This window comes from Cyprinodon variegatus, unplaced genomic scaffold (genome assembly GCF_000732505.1).
Source record: "Cyprinodon variegatus isolate N-32 unplaced genomic scaffold, C_variegatus-1.0 Scaffold65, whole genome shotgun sequence".
NCBI lineage: Eukaryota > Metazoa > Chordata > Actinopteri > Cyprinodontiformes > Cyprinodontidae > Cyprinodon > Cyprinodon variegatus.
In genome coordinates this window covers 23,633-43,660 of record NW_015150518.1, presented here as the reverse complement: position 1 = coordinate 43,660, position 20,028 = coordinate 23,633, and the positions used below count along the sequence as shown (strand labels likewise).

At 40.0% G+C, this 20,028-nt stretch overlaps 1 protein-coding gene across 2 annotated transcripts in view; it reads left to right on the top strand.

The window, feature by feature from the left end:
* dscam (Down syndrome cell adhesion molecule) overlaps positions 1–13,676 on the top strand; it is a 138,325-nt gene extending 124,649 nt beyond the window's left edge. The window contains exons 22-33 of one of the 2 annotated variants that reach the window (XM_015371839.1): positions 408–525; positions 1,744–1,907; positions 1,982–2,080; positions 2,151–2,339; positions 3,597–3,887; positions 3,972–4,148; positions 4,235–4,265; positions 6,554–6,669; positions 6,752–6,910; positions 7,959–8,156; positions 8,287–8,589; positions 11,682–13,676. In XM_015371839.1, coding sequence (XP_015227325.1) covers positions 408–525; positions 1,744–1,907; positions 1,982–2,080; positions 2,151–2,339; positions 3,597–3,887; positions 3,972–4,148; positions 4,235–4,265; positions 6,554–6,669; positions 6,752–6,910; positions 7,959–8,156; positions 8,287–8,589; positions 11,682–12,061 — 2,225 coding nt within the window. In that variant the 3' untranslated portion in view covers positions 12,062–13,676. The remainder of the gene's footprint in view (positions 1–407; positions 526–1,743; positions 1,908–1,981; positions 2,081–2,150; positions 2,340–3,596; positions 3,888–3,971; positions 4,149–4,234; positions 4,266–6,553; positions 6,670–6,751; positions 6,911–7,958; positions 8,157–8,286; positions 8,590–11,681) is intronic. The other variant, XM_015371840.1, reaches the window with a different exon arrangement.
* Positions 13,677–20,028: the final 6,352 nt, after the last annotated feature.

The window sequence follows — 20,028 nt, the reverse complement described above, 5'->3', positions numbered from 1 at the left end:
CTTTTAACAGGAAGAAACCTCCAGCAGAACCAGACTCAGTGTGAGCGGCCATTTGGGGTTCAAGGAGACAGAAGCAGAAATACAAAAGGCAACTGTAAAAGGCGGCCCGGTCCAAGAAAAACACAGCCAGACAGCTCCCATATCAGAAGATGAAGAGAGCACATCAAGCCAGTCAGTTGTTGGTGGCAGCAGCACAGCTGATATTTTTCTCCAGGATGGAGTTACAGCCAAACAGGAACAGACCAGATGAAGCTACTATGAGAAAAGCAGAGAGAGCAGAACGTTAGAGATTGAACTAACAGAACCTGCAGGATGGGAGAATAGAGATGGAATGAAGCAGAATGATGCAAAAGTATAAATATATTTGTATTTCTGTGATTTCAAAACCTGCCTGTTTGTGTTTGCAGCACCAGCTAGAATCCTGACCTTCAACAGGACGGTTACGACCCCTTGGATGAGGGACATTGTGCTCCCCTGTAAGGCAGTGGGGGATCCATCCCCAACCATCAAGTGGCTGAAGGAGATGTGAGTCTACAAATAGGAGCAAACATACAAAGCTGGTTTAATGCTGAACATAAAGTGCCTTCAAAATGACTCATAACCCTGGGACTTTTCCTTTTGGTGGTGTCACAACAACACTTTTCAATGTATTTCACTGGGATTTTATGTGACATAGAAAACTAAAAGTGGAGTCCATTTGTGTTCATTCCCCTTTCCTCTAATAACTCTTAGGATCATCTCTTCATCTGACAGGCCAGGCAATTAGGCAATAAAAAGAAGGAAAAATAAGACCTGAACAAACAAGCTACATCCGTTTGAGGAAAGAGGATGAAAGATGATGGGAGGAAGGATGGAGCTAGAAACACACGCTGTATGTTGTTGAATTTCAAATATTCACCGCACTTAAAGAGAAACTGCAGACACCAGGCTGTTGAGAAGACAGGTCTTATTACTTGCAGCACAGATTTAAACTGATATGGATAACATTCTGTCACAGTCTGTCTACAAAGATTACATGCTTTTTATTCACTTTTAACCCTTTCCAGGCTCCTGACCACATGTTCTAAAGCAAACACCACCTTCCATTGTCACAAAGCGCTTTCTGTTTCAAGGGAATTCTTCTTTGTGACATTATATCACATTGCAAATTACATTCCCACATTGAGTATTAAGTTTGTAGGGAAGTCATATTTATTGTCAAATTGTTCTGGCTTAAACATGTATATTAAATGTACTCTTTATCAAACAATATTGTCCCAAAAGTTAGAACATTTCTGTTTTTAAAAATCCTGTCTTAAAATCTTAGTTTTTTTACGTTATCTTATGCAGACCAGTTAGTTATACGTCAGCCTGAACACCTAAATTTATCCAATCGTATATCAACACTGGCCACAACCAAACTTGCTTGCGAACCTTCCCCCACAGCGATCCCACCCCCTTGATCAACGACCAATCACATTCACTTTATTCTCTTGCGTAAAGTCGTACACCACTCGGCAGAATTCGGAAATGCAACAGTTGGAACAGCCTCATTCCTACGACTTTAATGCCCAGTGAATTATTGAATAGTGGGTAACTTGTCTTGGAATGATTGCAACGTTTTTCCCACACTGTAACATGACAGAATGTAAAAATGTTCGTTGTGGATTTAAAAATACATTCAGCAGGAAAGTCCCTGTTTTTATTCTGTCGATTTCACTTATCCATATCAGAAGATTTATCTTAAACCTATCTGTGTTCCAGCAATGGAACCCCTGCTCCAGTTGCGATAGACAGCCGGCGCAGTGTTCATGGCAATGGCAGCCTCGTTATCCGCACAGTGAAAGCAGAGGATTCTGGGAATTATACCTGTGTGGCGGGTAACAGCTTTGGTTCGGACAAGATTGTCCTCAACCTCCAGGTTCAAGGTGAGCTCTACTACGAGGCTCTAAAAAAGAAAAGGAAGATTTTTTTACTCAGTTGAGTCTTTCTTTCCCACCAGTTCCACCCGACCAACCTCGCCTCACCGTCACAAAGACAACCACAACCTCCATCACCCTCTCCTGGATCCCAGGGGACAACGGAGGCAGCTCCATACGAGGTCTGATGCTGCTCAGCGTTTTGGTTTCATAGAAGTGTTTTTGGTGTTGACTCAACTTTGTTGCTTTTAGGCTACATCCTGCAGTACTCGGAGGACAACAGCGAGCAGTGGGGTAACTTTGCCATCAGTCCCAGCGAGCGATCGTACCGCCTGGAAAATCTCAAATGTGGTACCTGGTACAAGTTCACCCTCACGGCCCAGAATGGGGTTGGACCGGGTCGCATCAGTGAGATCATAGAGGCAAAGACCCATGGCAAAGGTACAAGCAATGTCTTTATTTATGCTATCTGCAGCTATCTGCTCTAATGCCGTTTGTAACCTGTGAACATTTGGTTTGCCAAAGCGACCACTCTCTCCCACTATGACTCTGTTTGATTTATTTCCTGATAAAGATCTGCTGTTGTCTACAACCGGTGTTCTGTCAGATAAGCATACCAATAGTCAATACGCATGCAAAAGACGTCATATATACATATGCGTATGCTAGTCCCGTTTATCCTTTTAATTTAGTTAATTACTTACTATTTGTTGTTTTTTGAAGTGATGGCGATGTGACCTTACATTTTTTTGTACATGACTTAAGGGATACACGCCCATCGAGGTAGTTTAAAGAGTATTTTTTGTACAAAACTAAAGGGATAAACGAGTATTGACTATGGGTATGCTGGTCTGATGGGGTAGGCTGATCTGCCAGAACACCAGTAAGATGAAGACAGTTCTTACCTGAAGTCTGGGTCAGTTACTGTAGCATGTCTGTGTCCTTGGATGAAGTGTATTAGAAACAGACTGAGTTGGACTGAATTAATTGAACAGCTTCAGTTGTAAAAAAAAAATAAAAAATACATTGAATTTAACAAAGGGAAGAGGGGAGAGTTGTAGTGACTATTGTGTCATGACTGACCCCAAAACTAGGTAGGGGGTTCTCCATTTTCTCAAAAAAGAGAATTTCACTCAAAAAAAAAAAAACACAAAAAAAGCAGAAGTTTTTACTCCCCCAATATTTCAGATTGTCTCTTCTGTTACATAAATGTTGTGTCTTGTTACTTACCTTATACTTACCTGCAGATGGCGCCACCGTGCATCTACTGTATATGTACTACTATGTACACCACCACACACTGAGTGATTGCAGCAAATGTACCCAGCTTTGACAGCATTATTTTTGTCTCAGGACAGGTCAATCAGTGCCCATAAAGATATTTTTTGAGGGGTGTAGCAGAGTAGCGATCTAATCACAATGCACTTTAGGCTATGTATGTAGGCTAGTAAACAACAGTTACACATAATAAGTTATCCTAGCATTTGTTTAAGCAGTCTCCCAATCTGCTTTTAAATTTGACTGACACTATTGTTGCTGCTACCACCACCTGCTGGTGAAGCAAAAACATTACAGTTTTTGACTAGAAACAGGAATTTTTTTTAAATAAAATGAACTGAAGCAGTGTGCATATGGGGATAATCATCACATGTCCCTGAGTTAATAATAAGTCTTTCTTCCTTATTGTGTTTGAAACAGAACCTCAGTACTCGAAGGAACAGGAGCTTTTCACCAGCATTAATGCCACTCGGGTCAAGCTAAATCTAAACGGCTGGAATAATGGCGGATGTCCGATCACCTCCTTCACCCTGGAATACCGGGCCATCGAGTCGCCCACCTGGACCACAGCGCAGCGCACGTCCCTTACAAAGAGCTACATCCTGTACGACCTGCAGGAGGCCACCTGGTATGAGCTGCAAATGAAAGTTTCCAACAGCGCCGGCTACGCTGAGAAGAGAGTCAAATTTGCTACGCTCAGCTATGATGGCAGTAAGTTGTTTCAGAGTTAAAAAGCATCTGATGTTATTTTCAGCTCCATTTTGTCCTTTACATTGTACCATGACCTGTGCACAGGTACCATCGCTCCTTTGGTGAAAGCACCCAATGTGAGTGAGGAGAACCCAGGGGGAGGCGAAGGGTTGAAGATGATGGTGACCATTTCCTGTGTGTTGGTGGGGATTGTTGTAATCTTCATTGGACTGCTGGTGCTTAGGAGGAGAAGGAGGGAGCAGCGGCTCAAGAGGCTGAGAGGTGAGATAAATCTGAGGTCAGGTTTCTCACTGCTTGTATGTTTGCTTCGATTTAAATCATAAAATCAAATTCTGTTTGTTTTCCAGATGCAAAGAGTTTGGCTGAAATGCTGATGAGGTATTTTTCAGAGATCATTTTCAACATATAAGCACTAACAGTTCGAACCAGGTGTTTCCATACAGAAAGAGACATAACCAATGCTTTCTCACTGTTCGACGGTAAATAAGGCAAATTTCCTGTTTTAATCCATGCAGAACTAGGATCTTTAACTTCTCTTGAAATTCAGAAGTTTACCTAGATTGTGTGAAAATATGGTATTTTTTTCTCTTTTAATTGACCTGGGCTCCTAAATCTGGCAGAGCTGGTATAACTGAGCCAGCTTACAGGCCGTTCTGTTAGTAACATGAGACTAACTCCCAAATCAACTGGTGTCCTTAATATTTAATTAGCCAGCATGCTTAGTTTGTTAAAAATAAAGCCTCTGGCTATTATTTTAAGATGTCACTTCAAAATGTCCACTACCGACATAAGCTCTGACCCACACAAAGCGCCCGGAGAGTAAGACTCAAATACCTTCTCACAGGAACGGACTAATGACCAATGTATGTAAAAGAAGGGAATAAAGTCGACCTTTAAATTTTGAATAGAATTAAAAAAAAAATAGAATAGAATAGATTACCCCTTTATTGTCCCACAATGGAGAAATTCTGATGTTTACAGCAGCAATAAAGGTATAGAAAGTGCTAAAACAGTTTTTGGCCAGCATAGGTCCAACGTTCATTTATTATTACCAACGTATTAGTTTCATCAAACTGTAGAATATGACTCCAAAGCCTGTTAGCTCATATTAGTAATCTTAACTGACCTAAAACAAACAAAGTTTTATCTGATTTAATATTGGCCGTTTCTCAATATGTGTACTTGTGCGTTCTCATGTGCTCGTGAAACGTCATGAGCCTCAGCCCTAGTACTGTTCCATTTCACAAGAACAACAAACAGAGAACGGACAAAGTCCGATGTTGTTCTCGTCCCTCCCTATTTACCCAGCATGCATCAGAGCAGACTTGTCCGTTTTTTAGATAGACAGCTGTCCCAGCATGCACTGCTGCAGCAGCAGCTTTCAATGGAGCGCTCACAGAGCTCAGATTATTAGGTTAAAAATTCTATTTTCTGTTGCTGTTCTTCAATAAAAGTAAGTTTTAAGATCATTTGAGGCGAGAACATTATACTTTTAAGTATACTATAAGTATAGTACTATATGGCCCATTCACCAATTTAATGCGTAATAAAAAAAAAAAAAAAAAAAAAAAAATCAGATGTTGAGAGGACTGCGGCAACTAGTGGACCTTCGAGGGTAACGGCAGCCAGGGCTAACCACAGCCCGTCTGCAGCAGCCCTGTCTCGGCTTAGCTGTATGTGAAAGACCGCTGGCTATGTCTTTTTTTTTTTTGTACTATTTGGCAAAATTTTCATTTGATTTGTGTTTATATGTGTAAATTATTATTCCCTAAATAAATGAAAAAAGTAATAATTCATTATTATCTAGAAACTATTAATAACAGGAGGTGAAATACAGCTCCAGAAGAGCTGAGCGTGTGGTGACATCATGAGTACGCTTATTTACGCCATATTTATGCTGCGTGGTCACGTTCTCCCAGACTCCACCCTTTACTTAACCTGACTCCGCCAGATGGATTTGCTCCGCATATCCATCTGGAAACCTTTGGTTGAAGTTATTTTGGGAAGGGGCAAAAATACTGGTTAGCTGATTGGCCTATGTTGGTGATAGACGGGCCAAATAAACCAATCAGATCAACGAAGCATATGACGTACTAACAGCCAGGCTAACTCTTGCCGAAACCATTCGGGAGAAGAGCAAAAACATCTTTTCCTCTGAGAAAAGCCTCCAGAGCAGTGTTTTGCTCTTCTTTCAGTGAAGAAATACTCTGTAATTCAGATAAAACTTGCTCGATAGCCACGCTAACGCTAGTTTCATCGGCTGAAGCCGCCATGTTCTTTAGACTGAACTGTCGCACTTCTCATTGCGTCACACCTCAACCCGCCTCAAAGCCAACGCTGATTGGACGTTCGTTTGGTGAACGGCTCCAAATTTTCTTTAACGGAGAGTCTCCAGACTGATTAGCGAGTGAAATCTTGAAAGCTTGCGAGATCAGGATGGTCTCACGAGGCTACCCTTTACTGTGTTCTTCTCAGGAATATACTTGGCGAGGACACAAGTCCATACTCGCGTTCTTGTGAATTGATGAACGATCAATGTCTTACAGTGAGGAAAAAATGGCAATGTCTTTTTTATACCATTTAGCGTACGAAACTGTCATGTATAAAGCAGGACAATATTCTCCTCAGGTTTTACATTTTTTTCTTTGTTTTTTAATGTTCCTCAGTAAAAACACCCGTCCTGCTGAGCCGATTAACAAACAGCAGCAAACGCTGCGTATGCACATCGACATTCCCAGAGCGCAGCTTCTCATCGAGGAGAGGGACACAATGGAGACAGTTGGTAGGTGTCTGCCTGGTTCTGTTCAGGACACTGAACCTCACTGTTGGTGGTTTGGTCCTTACCTTGCTTTGCCTTCCCACAGACGACAGATCCACTGTGTTGCTGACAGATAATGACTTTGGGGAGACTCAGAAGCAAAAGTCATCCACAGTCACCCACACGGTCCATTACCAGTCCCTCTCCCAAGCCACTGGTCCACTGGTAGATGTATCAGATGCTAGGCCAGGAACCAGTAAGTCCAGTACGGAATCTCTTTTATTTTACTCCATCCCACACAAACTATGCTTGTTTTTGGCTGCCGCTGTTTGTTGTTCTTAATTTAAGATCATTTTTACTTTAGCTAGGTCCGCTGCTTATGATAATGTTCTTTGGCTCAATCTGCTGTTCTGTTTTCTTCCCTTCTTCACATCCAGATTTATCATTTAGACTCGAAATCCTTTCTATTTTTTCTGTCTTCGCCAAGAACCAGTCTCTAACCTCCTTCATAGTTTATAACTAATTTGTCCTTTCTATGTGGGTCCACTTAAATAATTACTTATGAAGAACGGACAAAAGAAACTTGCAGAATTCTCTGAGATGCAAGAGGAAGAAAAGAACAAAAAACGTTTTGCATTGGATAATATATTATAAAAGGAAATAGTATCTCAGTCCTTACCTTACAATGTTTACTGCCCACACCAAAATTACCAAAGGTGATTTTGAAACACCTGAGTGAGCATAAATGAGTCACATAACATACTTAAATCAGAGGCATCAGTTGTTTGGAGACATTTAGACACGACCTGCATCAGTCTGACCTGTCAGCTTGCACTAAAGGAACCTGTAGTTGTAGGGAACTACAGATTGCTGCAATGCGATCTACCTTACTCCCTAACATGTCAACATCAACAGCCTCAACGTTGCAAATCTGAGATACCGTTAATAGTTTACATAAAAAAGGAGACAAAAATTATACTCAGATATTGCAAGCCACTTCCTCTCATGATGCAGTCTGCAGACACTCTGTCAGTGCTGATGAAGATTTAATTACTTTTGCACAGAAAGGCTTCAACTAATGGCAGCCTGGCATATTTTTTGATTATTTAAAAGCAACATGTGCAATCCTTAGATATTTCATGTTTAAGGCCACATGCACAATCATAAATATATTAAACAGATTTGAAAATTAAAATGTGTGGCAACTCATTTGTAAGAGTTCTTTATATTTATAAACAAATTGAATTTCCACATCAAAGTGTGACGTCCTAAGCCCGACTTTGTATAAACTTGTGCTTTTGTCTGTATTTTAGACCCTACCGCCCGCCGCACAGCCAAAGCCGGCCCTGCTGCCCGCAATCGCTACGCCAGCCAATGGACTCTGAACCGCCCCCATCCCCCTGTCTCCTCCCACACTCTCAGCACTGACTGGAGGCTGCCCACACCCAGGGTCGCAGGTTCTGTAGACAAGGAGAGTGACAGCTACAGTGTCAGCCCATCTCAGGACACAGGTGACCATCATTTAGATACATTTTCTAACAACCCCTCTCACCTGCTGACCTTCCTTTAACTTAGTTTCAGGCTTCTTGTTCTGTCACTAACTCAAAACTAATCCTTGTACTAACTCAACCTCATGTCCAGACCGAGCGCGGAGCAGCATGGTATCTACAGAGAGCGCCTCCTCTACCTACGAGGAGCTCGCCCGAGCCTACGAGCATGCCAAGATGGAGGAGCAGCTGCGCCATGCCAAATTCACCATCACTGAGTGCTTCATCTCTGACACGTCATCGGAGCAGATGACGGCGGGCACCAACGACTACACCGACAGCCTGACGTCCAGCACGCCCTCCGAGTCAGGCATCTGCCGCTTCACCGCTTCCCCACCCAAGCCTCAGGACGTCAGCCGGGTCATGAACATGGCCGTGCCCAAGGCCCACAGACCGGGTGAGGCCAGGCGGTCCATAAGGCCACAGCGTGGTCAGCTTTTCTTAAAGCTAGGATTTCTCTTCAGCTAATAATCTAATTCTGACATACTCTAACACTCTAACACTATCTCTGGATATATAGGAACAATTTACAAATACAGCAATTATCACAGCAAATCTTCTCTGATTTGTTTTGCAGAATACACTTCTGTAAGTTTGGTAAATGTACTTTTATCAAGTTAGTTTTAAGGATTCAATTTTGTCCTAATGAACAGATGGTGTGTAGACTTGGTCATATTTTTATTATTGTCCAACATAGTAACATGTTTTAATGTCCGATAGACATGAGAGGAAAAATATTTAATGATCACTTTTTGAATGATTTGAATTTATTTTCTGAATGTAGAGAAAAATTCACATACAAACACAAAAGATCTGCTAATTCTTTTTACTGAAAAGTCTTTACCTTACCTCGCAAGACAGATGAATTGTTGTGAGATTTGGGAATTAACAAACTCCCAAGAAATGTTTTTTTCCAGAAGCAAATATATGCATTAGCCTTGAACACCAATGAAATGCAGTGATGTGTGTGATGGAAACCAGAAGCGGTAGGATGAAACAAAACAAAAATGGCTGTGCCGGTGGACGTACCTTTAGACTTTGCCTTTCATTCTGTTTTGGCTGGATATGCTCTATAAATGAGCAAGAAGACACGATTTGTGCCTAGTTGTGAAATTAATCATGAATATCAGATCTACAGTCAAATTGATTTCAAGCCTTCTACCTGAGGAAAACCAGTTTATTGTATCGACTTATTTGCTTGAAGGCAATCTCTCACACTAAGCATGCTTGTGGTGACAGTGGAGAGGAAGAACTCCCTTTAAACAGGAAGAAACCTCCAGCAGAACCAGGCTCAGTGTGAGCGGCCATCTGCTGAGGCCGACTGGGGTTCAAGGAGACAGAAGCAGAGATAGAAAAAGAGGCAACTGTCAACCAGCTCCACAGGCGGCCCCGTCCAGGAAACACACAGCCAGGCAGACGAGCTCTGAGCAGCTCCCATGTCAGAGGATGAAAGAGAGCACATCCAGCCAGTCACAGTCAGAGAAACAGGACTACACTGAAAAACAGGCCAAGCTCCGACATCTATAAACAAAGGTGTTGATGGCAGCAGCACAGCTGATATTTCTCTCCAGGATGGAGTCAGAGCCAAACAGGAACAGGCCAGATGGAGCTGATATCCACACTATACATATTTCATGTTGTCATAAGGCTCTGACAGACTCTGGCTTAGCCTCAGCAGCAATGCACAGGGAACAGCAAGGACAACTTAAATATTATATGCAGGGCTTTCATTAAAAAAGTAGAGCCCTCTGCATTTCAGAAACTTTGTGAAGAACTGCTCCTCTTGCAGTGGATTGTTATATCAGTGATTTATGTCATGGAGATTTTTATTTTGACTCTGTCATTCCTGGATGTTCCGCAGGTTGAATATCTGGCCCCAGGTTTCTCTCTGTTGACATCAAGTGTCCTAAATAATGGAATTATTGATGTAGATGAATAAATTTCGAATGATTGGCCAGTGTTTAGTAACATCATCATTTATTAACCTGGTCCTGCTCAGAAGGTGCTCACCTGACGTATCTGCTGTGATGTTAGCAACCCGGACAGAAGACTCCAGGCGTCTACTTTTTGCTGAGGATGTCTCCTAAAGCCTTCTCTGAAGATCAATCATTTTCAGCCTTCTGCTGCCATTTGTCACGATTTGGCTATGGTTACTTGACCCAAAAGCAGAGGCAGAGGTGAATCTCAGAAACCATGGAGACATCAGGGGAATCACAATCATAAGGAGGAAGACTCAGAGAGAAGGAGTAGAAGCATGTTTGACGGTGTTAGACGAGGACCCAGCAAAGGGGAACTGAATAGAGAGGGCTTTTAAAGGAGATTGAGACAAAGAGGAAAAATGAGGAAACTGGGAGCAGGTGTGCACAGAACAAGAGAGGGAAAGAGCTAGGGAAGAAGGTGAACATAAGAGGGCAGCAGAGAGGAACAAATAGAAACCTGGAAATAACAACAAAATGATAATTAAAATAAAACATGGAGAAAAGAAGACTAAACACTAGAAAACAAGGAGTAAAGTAAGACTGAATACTCAAAAGAAAAACATAACAGAAACAGAAACCTGACACTTTAGCCTCGTTTTCCAGACTGGATTATCCTCACATCCCCCTTTCACAGATTTCTTTTGTAATTTCTTGTGCCTTGAAGTACCTTTATATTTCTTTTCAGCAAAACACACAAGGTGCCTCAGCCTCCTTTTTTCCACATCACTATTCTATTAATCAGAAATTAGTAAAATGACGTCAGGATTGTTAGCTTGTTATTTAAAAAAAACACTACCAATTTTTACAAGAAATTTCAAATTCTCACGAGAAAATAGTCTTTTTAAAACACAATACAGCTCTATCATGATATTAGATCATGTGCCAATTCAAGGCTTCTGTAATTTAATGTGCACTGCAAAAACAATGCAGAAATAAAGAAAGACCTCACATAACCAAACATATATACCCTTAAATTGAGCAGGTAAATACCATGATCTGCCAATAGAGTAAGTAATTTTACTCTTAAAATAACATAATCAGATGAAATGCACTTCAAATAAGACAATGCAACTGATTTTTCTTATTTTAAATGTAAATTGTCTTATTCCATTGGCAAAGTTTTTCACTTACCTCCTCTATTCAAGACAAAATGCACTTATTTTAAGAAAAAAATGACTTATTTAGATTGCTGTTTTTTGCAGGGTGGTCACCTAGCACAACGATAAAAAAAGAAAAAGAGCATTCCTAAATCTAAAACTTTCCTGAACAAATACATCTTCTCCTGCTGATTATTTTGAATACGTTCAAGATTAAAATATAGACATTCTGGGAAACATCCACAGTGAAAGATCAGTACAGAATTTGTGGAATTATTAATTCAGATTATTCCTATTCATTTTTAAGGTTAAGCAGCTACAATAAAGAACAAATTTCAGGCCCTGCTGGTCAAAAAAATCCATTTTGTCTCTTGAGTATTAACTAACATTGCTGTGTGTTTGTCGTCCTGCAGGAGGCGAGCTGGTTCACCTTCCTCCATACCTGCGGATGGACTTCCTGTTAAACCGAGGCATGTCCTGCTCGGGCTCCTCCAGGGGGACAGCTAGCGGAGAGAGGGCCGCCATGGGTCAGACCTGCCTTGAGCCCCAGAAAAGCCGCTCTCTGAAGCGGCCGTCTCGCATGGCGCCCCCCACGCCCACAGAGGCCCCTCAGGCCAGCAGGGACCCAGTTGCCCAGTGGCAGCCCGGCTCCGCCGCCACGCTCCCTCACAGGGAAGGCTCGGAGCTGGCCCAGGCTGCAAAGCTCAGCACCTCACAGGAGTCCCTGCTGGACTCCAGAGGACATCTGAAACAGAGCAGCAACCCCTACGCAAAGTCTTACACGCTGGTATAACAGCAGGGGCACCTGGGGCGGGACTAGAACTCACTCTAACACTGGACTTAACACTCAAGTGCAGTAAACTGACTCTCACCACGCAATTCTGTATATATGTGCCCTCCCTTAATGGCTGGGGTCACTTTTACTAATCTTCTTTTATTTATGTCAGAGTTTTCTTTTACAACTTATTTGTATTTTTTTGCTTTTGTTTCACTTTTGGAGGAAAAAATTTAATTATCGAAAAACGACTCCAGGAGGAGCTTTGCCAAACTAATTAAGTAACAAGGGAGCATTATTTATTCTGGTTAATTCTTTATTATTAATTGTTAGTTGTCAGCTATTAATGATAATTAATTACAGAGTACCAACTGATCTACGATCAGCTGCATTACTATGTTTTTATAAGATCCAGGACGTTGTTCATTCCTTTTTTTAGTTTCCTGCGGTGGAAGATGACCATTTGGAGTCATTTTTTTTCCTACGGAACATTTTTCCCCGAGACGCTAAAAGGAAACCTCGGGGCGGGGGGGAACCATGGAGTGAAAGCAATTGACACCAGTCCAAACTTTTCAGCTGCTCTCAAATTGTTACTTTTTTTGAAGAGAGAAGAAAAAAAATAATCTATTTCCTATGGATGCATGGGGACTGACCAACTAAAAGACAATGATTACAGCTGTGGCTGGATTGTCCAGTCAGGCGTTTTGTCACACTATGAAATGATCCAATGTGAAGATTTATTATTCTTACTACTATAAATATATATATAAAAAAGAGAAATCACTTTTATTTGTGGATATTACAGGGAATAATTTGATTTGGTTAATAAAGTCCTTAGTCATGTTTGCACATATCTTGTTTTAATTAGGAAATGGAGTCTCTGTTCATCTTTCTCTGTGTCCCATTCTTTATGGTGCAATATGATAAAAAGATAAGACGAGTATATGGAAACTATTGATCTATACTGTACTGTAATGATGAGAAATAACTATGTTGTGAGTCTAAATACAGGGCTGGATGCTCTCCGGCTCATGTCTTCAGGTGTAGTTTGCCACTGCTTGTTTGCCTGGGTGGTAAATGATGTTAGCTAGAACAGGGAGGCTTTAGAGAACCGAGGGTTTGCACTAAATTGTGTCCGGACAGACCCTTAACCCCCAAACCCCAATCCCTCCTTACAGTGCACTAGTTAGAGTCTTTGCAGCTCTCTCTCCTCTCAGTAGATTTACCGTTGCTGTGTTCGCAGCGACGCTCCTCCACAGGGAAGATAAGACATGTGAGACAATCCAGCAGAATCCCCACATCAAGCAAACTTCTAATGTCTATGGGAAATATCTAAAAAAAAAATGTTAATAATGTGGTTATACGTAAGAAGCTGTTTTTTTAATTCCTGTCTGCCCTGGCCCAGTTCTGTTCTTTCTGTTTTCGTTGAGTTAGTCTGAAGGGACCAGAGTTTGATACGAACGCTGTAAGGTCTACGATTACTTTTTTTTTTTATTAACTGTCTTCATTCTGATTCTTTTTTCTTTTTTTTTTAACTGTCACTTTTTTATTTTTAACATAAGTGTTCACCATGGTGGCACTGGAATAAAGAGAAACTAACACAAAGGTTCAAATTTGACTAATAAAATGGCTGTTCCCCAAAGTGTCCGGCGCAGGTTTGACGTGAGAACACATGAAACGACGTGACAAACAAAGGAAGACGCAACACCATTGTTTCTGTTGTATATGTTGGACAATTTCAGTTTAAGCTCACATGGAGCTACCCAAATTATGTGAAATTCCAGAATTAATGGCGTAACAACACAACAACATTATCCGGGTGGGCAACATATGAGGTACAACACCTGATAAACGTTCAGGATACAGCAACAGTTCCATAAATCGGCCGAGAAGAAACAATTATGAAATTCTCAGTAGTATATGATCACACATCACACACGGAAAAATAGTGACTGCGCACCTTGAATGGAACCATTGGTGAAAGTGCACCACCACGTGTTACAGACATCCCATGTTCCAAAAACTCATTTCAGGGAGATGCTTGTCTCTGGGTTACCCATAATTCCAAATCATGTAAAAAATTAAATACTCAAATACATTGTTCTTTTAAGATCTTTATTGCAGTTTGAAACATATTATAGGAGTGTATTGTTTATCAACTGTCTAATGAACATAATGAATATACAGTAATTAGCATAGTAATTAAAGTACCACTGTCTGCTTTGCTATTGGCGTCGCGTTTAAACGGCTCGCCATCATGCTGAAATCTGGCATGTGTTGCGCTATAAATACGGTCCGGTCAGTCACTTCAGTATCAGGTAAGTTTAAGAGGAATTTTTCGCACCATTTCATCTGCAGATGTCCTAGTTTTCAATTGCATAGGGGGCCCTACCAGGTGTCAGTGATGGGGCCCCTAAGAGGTCGTGGGCCCGTAAGCAACTGCTGTTTCTGCTTACCAATACTTACGCCATTGGACAGAATGTTTTTATATCTGGGAGTTTACATATTTTCCTCATTATTTGGAAGAATGACCTTTTAAACTTTAGGATTTAGGTCCAATATTTATGGTTTTCTTTCTGAAGCCTCTCACAATAGTTTGCTGGAATTTGGTCCATGACTCCAGCAGGTGAATAAAATCAGACAGGTATGAAAGAGTCAGATGGCCACCCACAAATCTTCCATGGGACTTAAAAACATTTTCTTTGTTGTTCTGAAACCATTCTATAGGGCAGTGGTTCACAAATATTCCTTGTTGGGTGCCACTTTATTATACAAGCAAACAGTAAATAATTGTAGTAAATAGGACATGAACTGCCTTTAGATCTCAACACTACCACTGCATTTTATGTGTTATTGTTCTAAATCTAAAGGAACAGCGTTAAAGATTTACCTCTATCTAGTGATGGATTACAAATGCAGGGATTAAAGCATTTCCAGTTTGTAGCAATTGCCCGTGCGTAAAAAAAATCACCTGAAAATAAACTGAAGGTAAATAAATTTTAAAAAGACGATTGAAATCCGTTATACTGTGTGGAAAAAGTTCAGGCTCTGGATTTTTTTGGCTTTATTCCCTGCAACTGACTGACTGAAACATGGAACATTTCTCTGAAAACAGGGCTGAATCCAGTGGAAGCCAACAAACTATGCTGATGAGTTGCTGCACTGCACTGTTTATAACATGCCAAAATAAACATCACTATTATATTAAATTAACTTATATTCGAGCCCAAAGCCTGCAAACTTAGCATCCGATTTGAAGCCCAGCTCCTTCAAAAACGGTCTCCACCTGGTAAAAGCTGCCTCAGTGTAGACTCTGCGTTAATACGTGTTTTTCTTTTGTTTGTTTTTCTTGCATCTTACTGGAAAAAGATTACGTACAGTTCATTTCACCAGAAAGTGGAAAGCAGAGTGATCTGAGCTTTCTTTTGCTTGTTTTAGACAACCGTAAAAACAACAGTAAACAATACGTTTCAAACACAGAGAAAAAAAGTAAGGCTGACGAGTTTGTCCCCTTTCAGCAACTCTGATCAAAATACTGACGCAACATGGCGTCTCCAATTAGATGCACCGCCACCTAAGTATTTATAAACTACTATTTCAAAACACTTTCATTTCAGGTTTAATGTTACTAAACCACTGCATTTTTAATTTACAAAAGCACAAATTGATTTTTGCTAATAAAAAGGCAAATTGTTAAATTCAACTGTTATCAAGACTTAAAAAATGTAAAATTATAATTGGCCGTTTTGACTCTGATCAGCTTGATTAAATATGTAGCCTATTTATGATATCTAAATTACATTTCTTCATAGTCAAAATAATACAATTACTGACCAGTTACAATAGTAATATGGAGATTTGAAATAAATTTCTAGACATTCTAAATGTTTATTCTAGATGTGAAGATTGTCATTTTGTTTGAAACTCCGGAAGCCGGAGTACCCAGAGAGAACCCACTCATGCTCGAGGAGAACATGCAAACTCCATGCAGAAAGACCCCGGGCCGGGAATGGAATCCAGTTCTTCTTGCTGCACGGCAGCAGTGCTACCCACTGCTCCACTGAGCAGCCTTTTCAGATATCAGATATACATATTCATATATGTACAAATTAATAAATATCAAAATGGCTTGCCATTGATACCTTAAAATCCTTTAGCTGAGATGCCATCAGAACGCTTATAATATTAAGTCTGTCTCAGCCCCCGCCTTCAGTGTCCACCATATTGGATCAGTCCATTTGCTGCACATGTTCAGAAAGGTCCAAACAGACAGCAGCAAACCATTTGAAAACAAATGGTGTGAAGAGCAGTGCTGCCAACTTAGCGCTTTTGTTGCTATATTTAGAAACTTTTCAGACCCCTCTAGTACCCCGCCTAGTGGAGACTCTGTCTACAACATATAAAAGCACCAAACTCTGCACTCCAGAGCAAGTAGATTGGTAACCCCACCTCCTGCTCTCCTCTATCTTGTCTGCTGTCATGATTCATTCAGCTATTATTTCATCCAAATGAAAAATGGAGAACAGATAAGCAGATCATGGCTTGTCTACAGTGAAAAGTAGGACTGGTATTTACTTTTGCCGTCACCTTTCTGGAAACACAGGAAGGAGCAATTAGCTAATTGAGCTTAGTGATGGGAAACACTCTTTCATTCCTTTTGAGACAGCATAAAAAGTCAGCTGAGTAAAAAACATAGAGAGGGAAACAACAAGAAAAGGGACAAAACCTAGAAGAAATAATGTATGTCTACTCTATTAAAATGTCTGTATCTGTATAATGGGTCTGTTTGATGTGTTGTCTCAGTTCAAAGGGCCCCCTGCCTGCTTTTCCTTAGGGTCCCAGATTTCCTAAACCTGCCACTGGATGAGTAAACTCTCTTTGTGAAACAGAAAACTTAGAGTTTCCTTGATTTCAGGTTTAGAAAACCTTTTTCAGTAAACCTACTTTTTCAAACAGACCCTTGGGATACAGCAACAACCATATAACTAACAAGCTGATGCCTAAAGTGTCTCATTGTGCTCATTGAAGTTGGATGAACAACACCTGGAAGAAATCCTGCCTGATTTATGTTTGGATGATGTCACAGTGCGTCTTAGGGGACCCCGTTAACTGCTTTTACACGTATGACTTTAATTAACGCAAATGTGTGAATTAATCTATCATAAGGTAAAAATTGTGACATCACTTTCACAAGTGGATAATAGCATAGTAAAACATAGCAGCTAAAAAATTCAAAAAAATCTTTATGACATTTAACTAAAACTACATAAAAAGAAAAGTTCATCCTAATTAATGTCAGACAGCAAAAAGAAAAATCTTTACTGTGCTCTCCTCGTGAAAGACAGGCAGTGTCTCACCATGTTAACTATACTTGTCCAGGCCTGCAGATGGCAGTATTGTACAAAAAAAACCAACTACCATGGCTTTTGAAGTGTTTGGTTGACCAGAGCAGACACATTTTATTATTATTTTGTAAAAAGACCTAAATTAAATTTTTTCCTCCGCAAAAATAGTAAGCGTACTAAAATATTATGTGTTAAAGGATAATATTGTATTTCCTGAGAAAATAAATGCCTTAATATTATGTTCTATCACTCGTCTCTGCCCCATCTGTACCGGAAATGGAATTCTATTCTATTTCCTGGAGCTAACTTGTTTTATATTTTCCTTTCGTGTTAACATTATGGTATATTGTCCATAATATAAAGAGAGAAACAACTAATTTGCATATAAACACGGTTTAATCATATTTTATCAGACTGCTTTAAACATGTCCCATGATGATAACCTGTTTAATGGAGAATATGTAAAAAGCATCAAAATTGTCACAGAAAAGTCATAAAACATTTGTTAAAGATGTATATTGACATTCTTTAGTGAGTTAAGGGTAGAAATAAATAATTTTAGTACCATAATTACATTATTTATGGACACCCGGATGTATATATGGTTGTGCATGCGCAAATAAGCTCATTGTGCAAATCATGCTTCAGGGCCACTGCAGCACTTTTCTGCTAGCATAACAACAATCTGGTGACAACAACAATGTTGCAACAAAGGAATGTTGAGCACTAGAGAGAATATCTTATATCCACAAATTTTTTTTAAGAAAGCAGGCAAAATTCATTTATTTTCTTTAACAGCTTAACATGTTCCGCAAATAACAAGTTTAGAAGAGTGCGTCGCTTGGAGTTTTTGCTTCACAATTGTAGTTATCTGATTGGTTCCAACCTGATTATGCTTATCCTATTAGCCCCGCCTTTGAATTCAAGGCCTGTGTCTGAATGTCCGCCGTAACCATTAAAATCCCTCAATCACTATATAGAGCAGGGACTATATAGTGGACTTCAGACAGGAGATCACTATTTTTCACATGCCATTGGTCATGTAATTCCACGTCCCTGAACGGTGCTTGCACCATCTTTATTATTAGACACTGGTTCAACAAATCTCATGATGCTCTGGGAGGAGAGCTCTTGAAAAGCATTCTGGGATATATCTGCTTGTCTAGTGACCATCAATGATCACTACTTTTCATAGTGCATATCCACTACTTTTTCATGCACTAGACCTTTGGACACTAATCTAAAATAGCAAAACCACTACAATTCTATATATAGTGATTAGGGCAGAGGTTCGGACACAGCCAAGCTATACAGTTGCTTTTCCAGACTAATACGACATATATACACAGTGTATCAGTCTGGCTGGCCAGGCTAGCATTAGAGAGTCTTTAACAGGTATTTATTTAAAGAACAAACAAGGAAGATGGCAACAACTATTGAACAGTTCTCGTTTGATTCAGCTCTGGAATCACTTTTGGAAGGATTAGACTTGGGGTTTTCATTGAAACGTGAACAGGAAGAGGCTCAATGCTCATTCCTTTTTAAGAAGGACGTATTTGCCGTTTTACCGACAGGCTGTTTGTTTACACTCCCCCACCAGCTTTCTGTCGCGCTTCCGTCACAGTCAGTTGCACTCATTGGTCAGAGCGTTGGCCAATAGGCACAGACATGGTTTGAAAAACAATTGTTCTCATCAACAATCTTCCGATGTATCATTCATCGGGGCCAGACTAAATTGCACATTTAATCTCACATTTATTCTGGTTTATCAGGCTACTCTGGCAGGCCATTTTGATATTTATTAGTTTCTCTGAATAGGTTTTCTCTGAAATACATTTTTGTTCCTTGTCAAAATGACTACTTCAAACAAAAGGACATTCTTCACATTTAGAATAAACATTCTGGATGTCTAGAAATGAATTTCAGATCTCCATATTCCTATTGTAACTGGTCAGCATTTTTATAATTTATACTATGAATAAATGTATTTCAGATATAATAAATCCATATTCAAACCAAAAACAAATAGATCTCATATCCTTTCAACTGAGTTGTAGAAAATCTCCCTATAAATATTTAATTCTCTTAAAAAGTGCCGATCATTCTTTAATAAGATCCTCATCAAAAGGGGATGCAATGTTTGTTTTTAAAACCTAATGTCTATAACAGAACTAGAGAAGGATTTTTTTTTAAATATATATAATTTGCACAAAAACTAAGACCAAAATCTCCTAACTAAATCAGGAAATAAAACGTGATTGGCTGTAAGGAGAGCAGAGACATGAGACACTCAGAGTTTACTAAACACATCCTTCTCCTGACCAAGTCAGCTCTAGGGAGAATGTTACTACGGCAACATATCTCTTAGACTTTTTGTGAAAAGGAAAAATCAGAGTTTTCCTGGTTTCAGGTTTAAAAAACCTAGGGTTTTCAATAAACCTGCTCTTTGAAAAAGACCCTTGGGGAGCTAACTACTGCATGTGAGCCTCCGGAGAATTTTGCTCAGGCTGCATATGGTCTTAGTAAGATCAGCCTCACAGTAGTCTCGTTTAGGGGAATGACACTTCATTTGACAAATGGTTTTATGAAAAACATCAACATGCAAAACTTGTTATAGTTTGTCAGTCTGAAAAATAATCA